The sequence below is a fragment of the Rattus norvegicus genome, chromosome 6 (genome assembly GCF_036323735.1).
Source record: "Rattus norvegicus strain BN/NHsdMcwi chromosome 6, GRCr8, whole genome shotgun sequence".
Classification (NCBI taxonomy): domain Eukaryota; kingdom Metazoa; phylum Chordata; class Mammalia; order Rodentia; family Muridae; genus Rattus; species Rattus norvegicus.
In genome coordinates, this window is record NC_086024.1 from 33639102 (window position 1) to 33651211 (window position 12110).

At 40.9% G+C, this 12110-nt stretch overlaps 2 protein-coding genes across 9 annotated transcripts in view; one reads left to right on the forward strand and one right to left on the reverse strand.

The window, feature by feature from the left end:
• Positions 1-6857, reverse strand: part of Ubxn2a (UBX domain protein 2A) — a 42155-nt gene extending 35298 nt beyond the window's left edge. The window contains exons 1-2 of the mRNA XM_063262479.1: positions 6720-6857; positions 2678-2825 (exon numbers count right to left, since the gene is read on the reverse strand). The gene's annotated coding sequence lies outside the window, so the exon portion shown is untranslated. The remainder of the gene's footprint in view (positions 1-2677; positions 2826-6719) is intronic.
• A 116-nt stretch (positions 6858-6973) lies between these two features.
• Atad2b (ATPase family, AAA domain containing 2B) overlaps positions 6974-12110 on the forward strand; it is a 143458-nt gene continuing 138321 nt past the window's right edge. For 6 of the 8 annotated variants that reach the window (XR_005505748.2, XM_063262289.1, XM_039113113.2 and 3 more), the window contains exon 1: positions 7248-7600. Coding sequence is in view for 7 of the 8 variants with exons in the window: in XM_063262289.1 (XP_063118359.1) it covers positions 7394-7600 (207 nt within the window). In the remaining variant the exon portion in view is untranslated. The other 2 variants (NM_001427483.1, XM_039113117.2) reach the window with 2 other exon arrangements.

Below are 12110 nucleotides of genomic sequence, written 5' to 3' on the forward strand. Positions count from 1 at the left end.
AGGCAGGTCTCTTTCTTTTTTTTTTTTTTTTTGGTTCTTTTTTTTGGAGCTGGGGACCGAACCCAGGGCCTTGCGCTTCCTAGGTAAGCGCTCTACCACTGAGCTAAATCCCCAGCCCCCAGGCAGGTCTCTTTCAATTTGAGGCCAGCCTGGTCTACAAAAGTTCTAGGGCATCCAGAGAGGGTTACCCAGAGAGACCTTGTCCCAACAAACCAAAAAAGAAAAAAGTTTTTATTTATTTAGATAATTACCATCATTTATTTTATAGTATATTTTGTGTCCTTTATAAGAAGTGTTTTCTTTTTTAACTCTGAGTCTTCTTATCCTATGATTATAAAATTTTTGAATTAAAAAATTAACAGCGTTGTAATAGGAGTAAAATATTCTAGGAAGGGCTGGAGAGATGGCTCAGCGGTTAAGAGCACTGACTGCTTTTCCAGTGGTCCTGAGTTCAATTCCCAGCAACCACATGGTGGCTCACAACCATCTGTAATGGGATCTGATGCCCTCTTCTGGTGTGTCTAAAGGCAGCTGCAGTGTACTTATAAATAAAAATAAATAAATCTTTAAAAAAAAAAGATCGCTTTGCTTTAAAAAAAATATTCTAGGTAGCCTGTATAAAAGACACACAGTGCAGGTATTTTATTAATAACCTGTAAGCCTAGACTGGGGAAGTTTGGAGCTACTTTAACTTATTTCCCAGCCATAATGTCCCTTGTTACTTGCTGTTTCTCCTAGCCATGTGCTCATGGTCCATCTCCTTTCCTGGCCGCTTCCTCCACCCTCCGTGCCCTTTCTTCCTTTAGTCTTTCCTGAGACCTCTCACTCAATCTCAAGTCCCACCTTTCTCCATTTACTGCCCAGTCACAGGCTCTAGCCTCTTACCGACCAGTTAAATTGGAGAAGCAAGGTTTACATGACACCACCTGGCCTATGTGAGGATCTGCTCCTCAGAGACAATCAGATCTTGGGAGCACGTATTTAGCATTAGAATACAATGCAGAATCAGACCAAGCTACTATGTTTCCTCCTTTTTGCCTAAATAAAGACTCTTTCTCTTATAATAATAAATAACATATAGTAGGAACAATTATGAATAATTATGAAAACTATTAGATAAAAGTTACATTTAAAAAAGTCCAGTATGTTTTTATTTGGCAACTCAAGAGAAAATATTCTATTAATCTATCCTATCCTGGTGAGTTTTGAGTTTTGTATCTAAATAATTTTCTATCCTAACTTGTATTACCATCCTAAAAACATCTCCTTAGACCTAAAGACATCTTCTCAAGGCCTAAACAACTTAAGCTTAATTGTAACTATTTAGTCTCTAACTCTATCAGAGACTTGAGAAGGAAATATGATCTTATTTTGCAGGCAGGGCAGGCAGACACTTCTAAAATTATAGAAATGACAGACAGTTGGCTGTTTGGACAGTTATCCAGTATAATGTCGGAGCATCAATTTTCAGTCTTCTGGCCCAGAATATCTGACAACTCTTTTGTGAAGCAGGAATTATGAAGGACTTGCTTACCCCATCTTGGCAGAGCTTGGCAGTTGACTTCCCTAAGTCCCTTTGTCCTTTCTGGATAGCAGGAGGAAATGTCCTTTCTGCAGATGAAGTTAGGGCATTTTCTTTGCCTAGTGGCTAGCCTACCATAAATGAAACCTCCAAATGGAGCTCCTTTGGTGCTCATTATCTTCTTCCAAGTAGGATGGGGTGCTGCCAGGAGCTAACATGTCTCAATGTCAAAAAAGCCTTAAATTAATAAAAAAAAATCTTTAAATGCCATATTCTGTGAGTCTCTGAGGTTTTTTGAAGACCATCTATCTATTTATAGCATATCTGAACAAGCAAATGTTGCCAGCTACCTATTATCTGTTTAACCCAGGATGCATATTTCTGTGACGATCTAGATGACCTAGACATGATCATGAGTTTGACTGTCTATTAACTTGTATTTCTTAACCATCCCCAATAGTTTGCAATAGAAGCTATTAAAAGGACTGGGACTAAACCTTGTACTTCTAAATGAGTTGCATAAGCATAATACCTATACAAGAGTTGAAACATACATACATTATGTTGGAACAAATTAACCTTAAATTTTGTATCAATATAAAAACACTTATAACAATGAAAACCTTAAACATTATAGATAAGCAATAATACATATCAATGTAAACAAAAATATCTTATTTAAGAATAGCAACAGCTATAAGTTGAAGAATAGATTTAATAATCTACTTTATTCTATTAGTTCTATATCTCCCCTTTTTATTCTCAACCTCCTTCCTTTTATCTAAGAAATAAAGAAGGATAGAGAAAAGGAAAGATAAAAATCCCTAAGTCTTTGCTGTTTTGTTTCTTCCCTGTCTAAGACCATAACTATTTGTAACTATGCCCTTAAATGACAATATATCTATAACTTATAAAATGACCAAAACCATCCACCCTAACTTAAGGGAATGGGATGATGGTCTTTTTGTAATTATTTCCTGCTGAAATGACATGAAGAATTCCTTCTTGTGGGAGGCACACAGGGAATTGGGAAAATGGTTAAGCTAAAAGAAAGCTAGCTGGAATTTGTTGTCTAGTTTCTGGGTGCTGCGAAAGTTTAGGCCTAAGTGAAGTCCTGACTGGATCAGTCTGTAAGGCTGGATGAATTGAGATCACCTGAGGTCAGCAGCTTTCTTTGGAGCTATTCTGGAAAGAAGTCTTGTGAGGAAACAGCATCAAGGCAGTTTGAAGTAGGATCAGGGTTTCAGCATTCCTCAACGTGGATTTTGTCAGGGCTGCATTTTTGGTGTCTGGTTGTTTCATTCTGTAAGATATAAACCTGTTTTGTTGATTCTGCCAATCTCTCTCTCTCCTTGTCTGTCGCCAAGACAAGGAGGTTCTCCCTGGTGAAGTCTTAATTTCCAATAATTTGGATAGAAGACAGCTTTTCTTTTCCTGTTGGAACAAATGTAAAATCTCCCCAATGCAACTGATCTCCTTTCTTGCGTTCTGGAATTAGGACTTCTATAGGTTGATCTAATTCAGGAGTCCCTTTTAAAATCCATTGGTTCTTAATAGTTGTGTGACCCGTCTTACTGATTTTTAAAATATTCGAAGGCAACAAAGCATCATTTAATCTATACCTGGGACATTCCTTATTTCCCTTTTGCCCTGTGAGCATCTCCTTTATATGGTTGTTAGGTCTTCCATAATGGCTTGACCTGTAGGACTGTAAGCTTTCATGCCATAATGTCCATATAATAGTTGTATCTGATGGACATATGTGCCCGAACATCATCAGTTTTGATCATCAAAGGCACTTCCCAAACAGCCATCATCTCCAATATTGTGTGATCTCAGAATCATCCCTTTCAGAATTTAAGGCAAAAGCTGATGGGAATTTCAAGTATGCATCAATGGTTGGGGTTGGGGATTTAGCTCAGTGGTAGAGCGCTTACCTAGGAAGCGCAAGGCCCTGGGTTCGGTCCCCAGCTCCGAAAAAAAGAACCAAAAAAAAAAAAAAAGTATGCATCAATGGCATGGTCCATCAACATATGTACATATCTCAATTCTCTAAACTCTACCAAATGAAACATTTATTTTATTGTATGACATTGTTTTAAGGCAGCTTCCACAAATATAATCTGGATTCTTTATGCAATATATTGTATCTCTATGGGTTGCCATTCTAATTTCTCTAGCCTTTGTGGATTTTTCTCATCTGGAACTACTTTTCTGTTGTTGCAGGTCTTCTAATCTTCTAATCTCTGTTCTATGGCCTGTAATCTAGCATCCAACTTCTCAGTGTCTTTTTACGTTTGTCTTATTTTGATCTCTTTTTTTTTTTTTTCTTTTTTTTTTTTTTCAGAGCTGGGGACCGAACCCAGGGCCTTGCGCTTGCTGGGCAAGCGCTCTACCACTGAGCTAAATCCCCAACCCCTATTTTGATCTCTTTTAAAAAGGAAATATAAATTTGTAATTATTTTTACGATGGTAAGTATAGTAAGATTATAACTAATCCAGATGTCCTGCGACATTTTCCCCTTTTATCATTAACAAACAAAACACTTTTAAATGAAATGTTATATTTAGTGTACAAGGTTGGGGCTTTTAAGACCCCTTGTAGCTTTGGAAAAAGGTTTTGTCTGTAGGTTCTTTAGACTGATATGTGTCTTTGACAGCTAACTTTGCTCCTTTAATTGAAGCCTCAGTTTGCCCTCTGAGTTTCGAAGCTCCAGGCTTCTCCCATGTGGACCTGAATTGGGCTGTGGTTTAGACCACTGTTTGTCAGGTTTGCCTCTAAGTCTTAACACCGTTCCCTGGGAAGGCTAGAAGGAAGCTGCAGTGAAGCTTTGGAATTAGCTCTGAGCTAACTTGGCTGCAGCCAGATGAGAGGTTCTAGAAAATTGCAGGTCCTGCGTTTGGTGCAGAGTGACAGGCATCAGTTGTACACCTAGGAAGTGCATTGAGAATCTCCAGTCTCAGAGAGACCACTTGCAGCCTTAGCTTGCAACCTCCTGCTGTCTTTGTTGAGAGGCTGCAGATTCTGTTAAAGGAGCATGCCTCCAACAGTTAAAAACTGTCTTTTATCCTGGCTTATGTCTAATAAATGAATGTGGAATTAAAGCGTTTGCATTTTATGCCACACATTGGGTACCAACAGTAGTAGGAATCAAATTTTCTAGCTGCCCTATAGAAAAGACATGCTATGCAGATAGGTTTGGAGCTGTTTCCCAGCCATAATGTCCCTCGCTACTTGCTGTTTTTCCTGGCCATGTGCTCATGGTCCATCTCCTTTCACGTTGGCCTCTTCCACCTCTATGTCCTTTCTTCTTCTTTTGGCCTCTCCTGAGAATCCTCACTTGATCCTCAAGTCCCACCTTTCTCCCTTTACTGCCCAATCACAGGCCTTTTACTGACCAGTTAAATCAGGGAAGCAAGGTTTACATAACATCACCTGTTGCACATGAGGACGTTCTTGTCAGGGGCAACCAGATCTCAGGAGCAAGTATTCAGCATTAGAATACACAGTAGCATCTGACCAGTCCACACCACAGCTCTTATGTATGCCTCTAGCTAATTTACTCTTTATACATGAGACTTTATTAATAACATGTATCTAATTGTCCTAACATCACTTATTAAAAACATTTTTTATAGCCATCAGGGTGGTTGCCAAGGAGACTGAAATACTAAGGTTACAAGTCTGTGCAAGGGCTCTCTCTCTCTCTCTCTCTTTCTCTATCTATCTATCTCTCTCTCTCTCTCTCAGTCAGATAGGATCTTGCAATGTAGCCCAGACTGACCTTCAACTTGCTGTGTAGTCTAGGCTGGCTTTAAAATTGAAACCATCTTGGCTCAGGGATTACAGATCTGTGCCACCATACCCAGCTTTTTTTTTTTTTTTTTAATCTCTCAAAATAGAGACTACAGAGGTTCTGATTTCCCTGGGATTGGGAAAATATGTTGAAAACAAAGGAGTAGAACCCTGTCTCTAGGGCTTAGCTTTTGGTTGTTCCCAAAGTAGCCAAACAGAATCTTTTTAACCCTTGTAATTTTTTTCTTTTTATTGTGCTAGTTTGACATGGGAGGAGGGGGGTTATACAGTGTAGTCATGTGTTTTGCCATTCCACTATATCCCCAAGTCTTATTTGTATACAGTTTTAAAGTCTCAAAAGTATTTTATTGACTTAATTTTTTCTCTAGTACAGACAACTGTGCCCTATGCCCTCCTGCTTTTCTTTCTTTCTTCTATTTCCCTCCCTCCCTACCCCCCTCTTTTGTGATATCTTTCCCTCATTTTGCAGTTCAAAATGCATCTGTAGAGGAGCTCCTTAAATCCTTGCTTGAAGGAGGGATTCTTGCTTCTTATCCTCTCAATACTTTACTGGTTCCTTGTCCTTTTGTTGGTGAATGCTTTTGAGAACAAGAGGGTCTATATGGCTCTGCCTGTCTTGGAACTCACTATGTAGACCAAGTTGGCTTTGAACTCATATAGAACCCCGACTCTGCCTTCTAGATGTTTGCTTTCTGTAATTCAAACTACTGTGTGTACATAGACATTCCATATTGTGAGGACTGAACGAAGCTCATTTATTTTATGTCTGAGGACTAACATGGCTAAAATCTTGTAACTATGAAGCCACTTGTTTTTCGTTGGAATTTATTCACTCCAATTTTTCAATATAGTAATCAGGGGAATTTCTGCCCAAATAAAGAGTAGGCTATCTTGAAATGAACATTTATTCTTCCCTCTATAACTGCAGATCTTTTCATATTATGTGTGGACTTTAATTTTTTCCTTTTGGAAGTGTTTTGTCTCAAATCTGCACACGGGTGGGATGGAGATAAAAGATGCTGCTGAAATCACTCCAGTAGACTAGGCTAAAATCCTAGGGAACAACACTGTTTTACTTTGTTTAAAGATGTAGAGTTTCTCCTGAGTTTAGTGGTTCAAGCCTTTAATCCTGGAGCTTGGGATGCAGAGTTCTAAGCCTAGCCTGTTCTGAATAGTGAGTTTAAAAAAGGATGCCGGGTTCCTAGGGTTGTTTTTTTCCCAGTTTATCTTGCGTGGACTACCGAAGGGGCTTCTTTCATTCATTGCCATTATCATTTGGACATCCATGCAAAGTGCAGCCCAAGTTCATTAAGGGTCTTGCCTTAAGTAGCTAGGCAATTGGAACTCCCTGCACCGCACCCTTCTCTCCATTCCTTCTACCTCGCGCTCGGTCGGCAGTTCTTTGCGTCATCCAGGCCACCCCAGGAGTCGCTGGAATCTGGGGTCCTCTGTCTTGGCAAGGCATTGAAGGGTCCGGACTATGTTCCACGCGTAAATTCGTCCTGCGCCCTAGCTCTAGGCTCTGCCCAACCCCCAGTCTCGACAGGCCAGCAAAAGCCGGCCGCTGTGCAGTTCACAGCCCAGAGCGCCTCCCCCGAGGCCTCCCGCCGAGCACTGACGTCACGTCGGGGCGGGGCCTGCGGAGGCTGCGGCGAGGGAAGGGCTGCGCGTCCTTGCAGCGCCTCGCAGCGGCCGCGTCTAGAAGCGGCCTTGTCGGCCCTGCGGCGCCAGAGCCCTGACGCACGGAGCTCGAGAGAGAGAACGAGAGAGAAAGGGGCAGACATGGCGGCTCCGCTCAGCTCCCGCTGAGGACGGCTGAGCAGGCGCAGGGGCTGTGCGGCCGGCTTGCAACCTCGCTTCCGCCTCCCGCTCCCTGCCTCCTCGCGCCGCCGCTGGCTTCTGCTCCGCTCTAGCCTGTCGGGCCTGCGTCCCGGAAAGGCAACGCGAGCCGGCCCGGCAAGGCTCCGCTGGCCCCTGCCCGCCGGCGGGCCGGCCTTCCTCGCCTCTCCCGGGAGCGGCGGGCGCGGCGTGGACCCGGTCCCCCTGGCTGGACCATGGTGAACACCCGGAAGAGCTCTCTGCGCCTTCTCGGGTCCAAGTCTCCTGGGCCCGGGCCTGGGCCTGGGGCCGGAGTGGAGCCGGGGGCGACTGGCGGCAGCAGCCATTTCATCTCCTCTCGGACCCGCTCCTCCAAGACGCGCGCGGCCAGTTGCCCGGCAGCCAAGGCCGGGGGAAGCGGCGGCGCTCTGGACGAGGCCCGGGTAAGAGCGGCGGCCCGCGGCCGAGGCTTGCGAGTGCTGGCCGGGCCGCCCGGGCTTTGTCTGGCCGGAGACAGTCTGCGGGTGCGGTGGAGGGTGGCAGCCGGCGAAGGGCCGCGACACCAGCACCTTTGCTGTGCCGGCCCGGTTCTTTTGTGTAAAGAACAGCACTTGAGTCCACGGGAGATGGCTCTTGAAGTCCTTTTCGGGGACATTGAACGGTCTGCCATCCGTGTCCTTGCCCGGCTTCATAGGGGGAATTCTAGAGGAAGCAAGAATGTAGGGCTGCAATCCCTGGCTTGGAAGGGGAGAAGAGAGAAGTGAAAGTTTTCTGCGGTGTCAAACCCTTCTTGAAAGTGTGTCAGCTCTTGCTGCTGTCTGAGTTTACTTAGTTTGGGGGTGGTTCAAGTTGGTAAGGAAGTGAACAGAGCTCCAGTTGGCAGGCAGGGATGCTGAAAAAAGTTTGTAGCCGCTCTGACACCAACTTTAAAAACAAAACCAACGCTAAACGCCTCTGTAGGCAAGGCGATCAGACACAGAGCTGTAAGCCCTAGGGAGAGACAGCCAGCTAACCAAGGTTCTTGGAGAGAGCAGAGGACTTTCAAGTCACAAAGGGAGTATGTAGAAAAAAACGTGTGGAATTGGCATCGTCGTTCCAAAGTGACATGGTTTGTACATTTCTGTTAAGGAAGTGATTTACAAAAGTCAAACTAGCATTTTTTTGTGGTCCGTACAATTGCAGAAGTGACACTTGAAGCAAGGGTTGCTTTTAGTTCTTTAAAGATGAGATCTGAGATTCTAAACTTTTATCACCCATAGTGTAAAACACTAGCACAAATGTCACGTTTAAGGTTATCGAGAAGTTTGTGTTACTATGAGATTGGTTCTGAGTTCAAGGAGTGGGTTAATTCTGCCTAGAAAGAGGTTAACTTTCTAAGAGTAATTTGGCTGAACAGTGTTGTTTATTTAAAATATTCCTTTAAATTCACACTATTTTTGTTACTTAGCACACGTAAGGTTTTGTAGGGATTTACAAAGTTGTGCCTTGTTTATACATTTTCTCTGTGTTTTATACTGTTTTGACACTAATCAGATTGAATCTTGGTATATACAACAGAAATACTATGTATATGCTTAGTATATACTGCAACCATGCTATGAAAGATATTTATTGTATCTTTGGAAAAAATATTTGTGAGGAATCTGAAAAGTATTTTTGAGCTGTCTTAATTTAGTAGACTTTTAGGAGTGTATAGAGTTCTTTGGTTGAGTTAAGTATTCCGGAATTTTTTTTTCCTTTTTTTCCTCCAGAAATCATCCTAACATACACATTTCTTAACTTCCTGATGCTATCACATTCTTAAATAATTTTAAGGAACAGTGTGTCCTCTACACTTAAGTGTAAATCAAATATCTAGAGTATAAGCATGTAATTGTATCATGCCATGAATGCCTAGTCTATCAGAGCAGTGTCAAACTCCTCTGAGGCAATTAGCTCATCTCTCACTGATCAGTTTGTGGTCCCATTTTTGAATTCAGGGATCTCATGCTGTCCTTACCCCCTGAGGAATAAGGTGAGGTAATTTGTCAGGCAGCTGTTATGGAGATGTTAAAAGGCAAAGAATCAATAGTCTAATGTAGAAATGAACACTTGGTAGCTTTTAAATGGCCTGAAGAATGAAAGATACTGTTTTTCTAGAAGGATACTAATGAAACATTATCTTGAGAACTCTTTTTAAAGTGTTTTAAAAGACCATAAACAGTTGGCTCTTAAGATTTACTTTGAAATATTTGCCTTTCATTCTTAAAGGGATTTACGTTATAGCTATAGCAGATGATGAATCTAAATTGCTCTCTGAGAAATTTTTGAGATACTCTCATACTTATGAGCTGCTGGACCTGTAGAAGAGGAAAAGTTACAGGTCTGAATTTATTATGTTTATGTAGTGTTATCTATGCAAAATATGTTATGTATCTCTTGTGTATTTCTGAATGAATTGATTTGAATCTGGTTAGCCCTCAATTTGTTTTTATGTTATTGGAAGTTAGCTCTTCTAGTTTACACTTTCTGGAGTTTAAACATACTGTCTGTATTTGTGGGGTCATTAATGGACATTTCTTCCTGTCTGCGAAGCCTAATTCGATAGGATTGGATCTCTACTCTGTTGCTTTAGAAGATCTCCATTATATAGTAAGAAATGTTCTCCATCCACAGTGATTAAGGAGTTCCTTTTTTCCTACTTATGTGCTGCTTTCTATATTTTATGTTGACCTTCCTCCCCTTCTCACCATTTTTAAATTATTTCACTCATTTTACTTGTTATTTGTTTATTTCCTTCCAAAAATCATAGCACCAAGAGTTATTCCTAGAGTTTTGACTTTTTCTTAAGTGGTGTTTATGTAGGGAAGTAGATAAACTAAGATGCATTCTGCAAAAATTGAAATGATTTTTTTAAAAGTATCTTTTATATTATTATTATTATTATTATTTTTAGTTTTTTTAGAGACAGGGTTTCTCTGTATCAAAAAGACCGTCTCAAAAACAAACAAACAAACGAACATGCCTGTAAAGGGGAAGCTGTGATTGGATGTAAAGTAAATAAATAACCTAATTTAAAACAAAAAGGATGGGGTTGGGGATTTAGCTCAGTGGTAGAGCGCTTGCCTAGGAAGCGCAAGGCCCTGGGTTTGGTCCCCAGCTCTGAAAAAAAGAACCAAAAAAAAAAAAAAAAACAACAACAACAAAAAAAAAACCCCAAAAAAAGCAAAAGGATAAACCTATAAAACTGTCACCACCCTGAAAACCACAGGAACAGCAATCACTTCCATATTTTTCCTGCTCTCTTTAATACTTCTATTGTTACCAATCTTATTTTTAGAAATGATACAATTATTTTCTTTTTGCTTTGATACAGTGTATTCCTTTGTGGGTATGATACAGTATATTTCTTTTTAGGTGTGATGCAATATTTTTAGCATAGTCAATATGCTGTATAGTAGCTTTCCAGAATTATTTATCTGGCATAATTGAAACTTTGTTGGCTTTGACTGCTGACTCCCTGTTCTTTATCCTTTTAGCTCTTGGCAATCATCCTTGTTCATTCTGCATATCTGAGTTTGCCTGTTTTCTGTTGTACATACAAATGAGATCATAGAGTATCTTTTCATGTCTGGCTCAGTTCACTCAGCATAATGTGTGTGCTCCAAGTTTGCTATGTTATAAATGAAAGAATTTCCTTCTTAAATGTTGAATAATATTCCGATGTATATACTTTCTATATATATACACCATATTTTCTTTATTCATTTATTTGGTTTGTGGCATTAATATTTTTTTCTTTTTTTTCGGAGCTGGGGACTGAACCCAGGGCCTAAGTGCTCTACCACTGAGCTAAATCCCCAACCCCCTGCCTCAGTTTCTTATGTGCTGGGATTAAAGTTGTGGGCCACCAGGCAGGGCACACCTCAGTAGAGTCTTGATTTCAGTTCCTTTGGGTAAATATACAGAAGTGAGATTGCTGAATCATATGGTGGTTCCATTTTTATTGTTTTGAGAATCTTCCACTGTTTTCCAGGGTTGCTACACCATTTTCCCTATCCACTGATATGAAATAAAATGGGGCTCCCTTTGGTTACATCCTCACTAACACTTTATAGATACCCCCCCTACTCTCCATCCCAGGGTTTCTCTGTGTAATCCTGGCTGTCCTGAAACTTGCTATGTAGACCAGGCTGGCCTCAAACTCAGAGGTACTTGCCTCTGCCTTTTTAGTGCTAGGTTTAAAGGTGTACACTATCACATGCTGCTACTTGATAGATATTTTAAGAATAATTTTTTTTTTTTTTTTAGCCAGGGTGTAGTGGAGAATACCTAAAGGCTAAGGAGTCAGAGGCAGGCAGATATCTATGAGTTGGAGGTTATCCTGGCTTGCCCAGTTTATATAATGAGTTTCAGGACAGCTAGAGCTATGGAGTAAGACCTTGTCTTGAACCCCCATTTAGTTTTTTTTTTTAAATAGACTTAGGGTTTTAATTGTTTGTTTTTGATGGTGGGGATTGAATCCAGAGTGAGCCAGTATTCTGTCACATCTTTTGATAGTTTCTTAGAACCTTTACTGATGTTCCTAATTTTTTATTATGGATAAGTCATGATTTCTGACAGCCAGCTGGGAAGGTGGTAGAATTACCACTTGTTATGGGATCTATTGGAGTCCTGCTGTGTTTGCTTTGCAATGGAAATTGATGCTACTTAAGGGGCTATCTCAAGGTGCTACATTACTTAGAGCTGTTGGACATTTTTGTTTAGGAAATGAACATTTATGAGCACAGCCAATTTGAGTTTCTGTCTTGATACTAGGCATTGGGTTGTACAATAGGAATATTTTACAATTTTATGTTTCTTTTCTTGGGGAGAATTTAGTGCCAAATGCCTACCTGGGAGGAAAGATTTAATAATTGTTGGATAAAATGTTATATGGGAATGCAAAACTGGTGGAGAAAGTGCTTGTGGTAT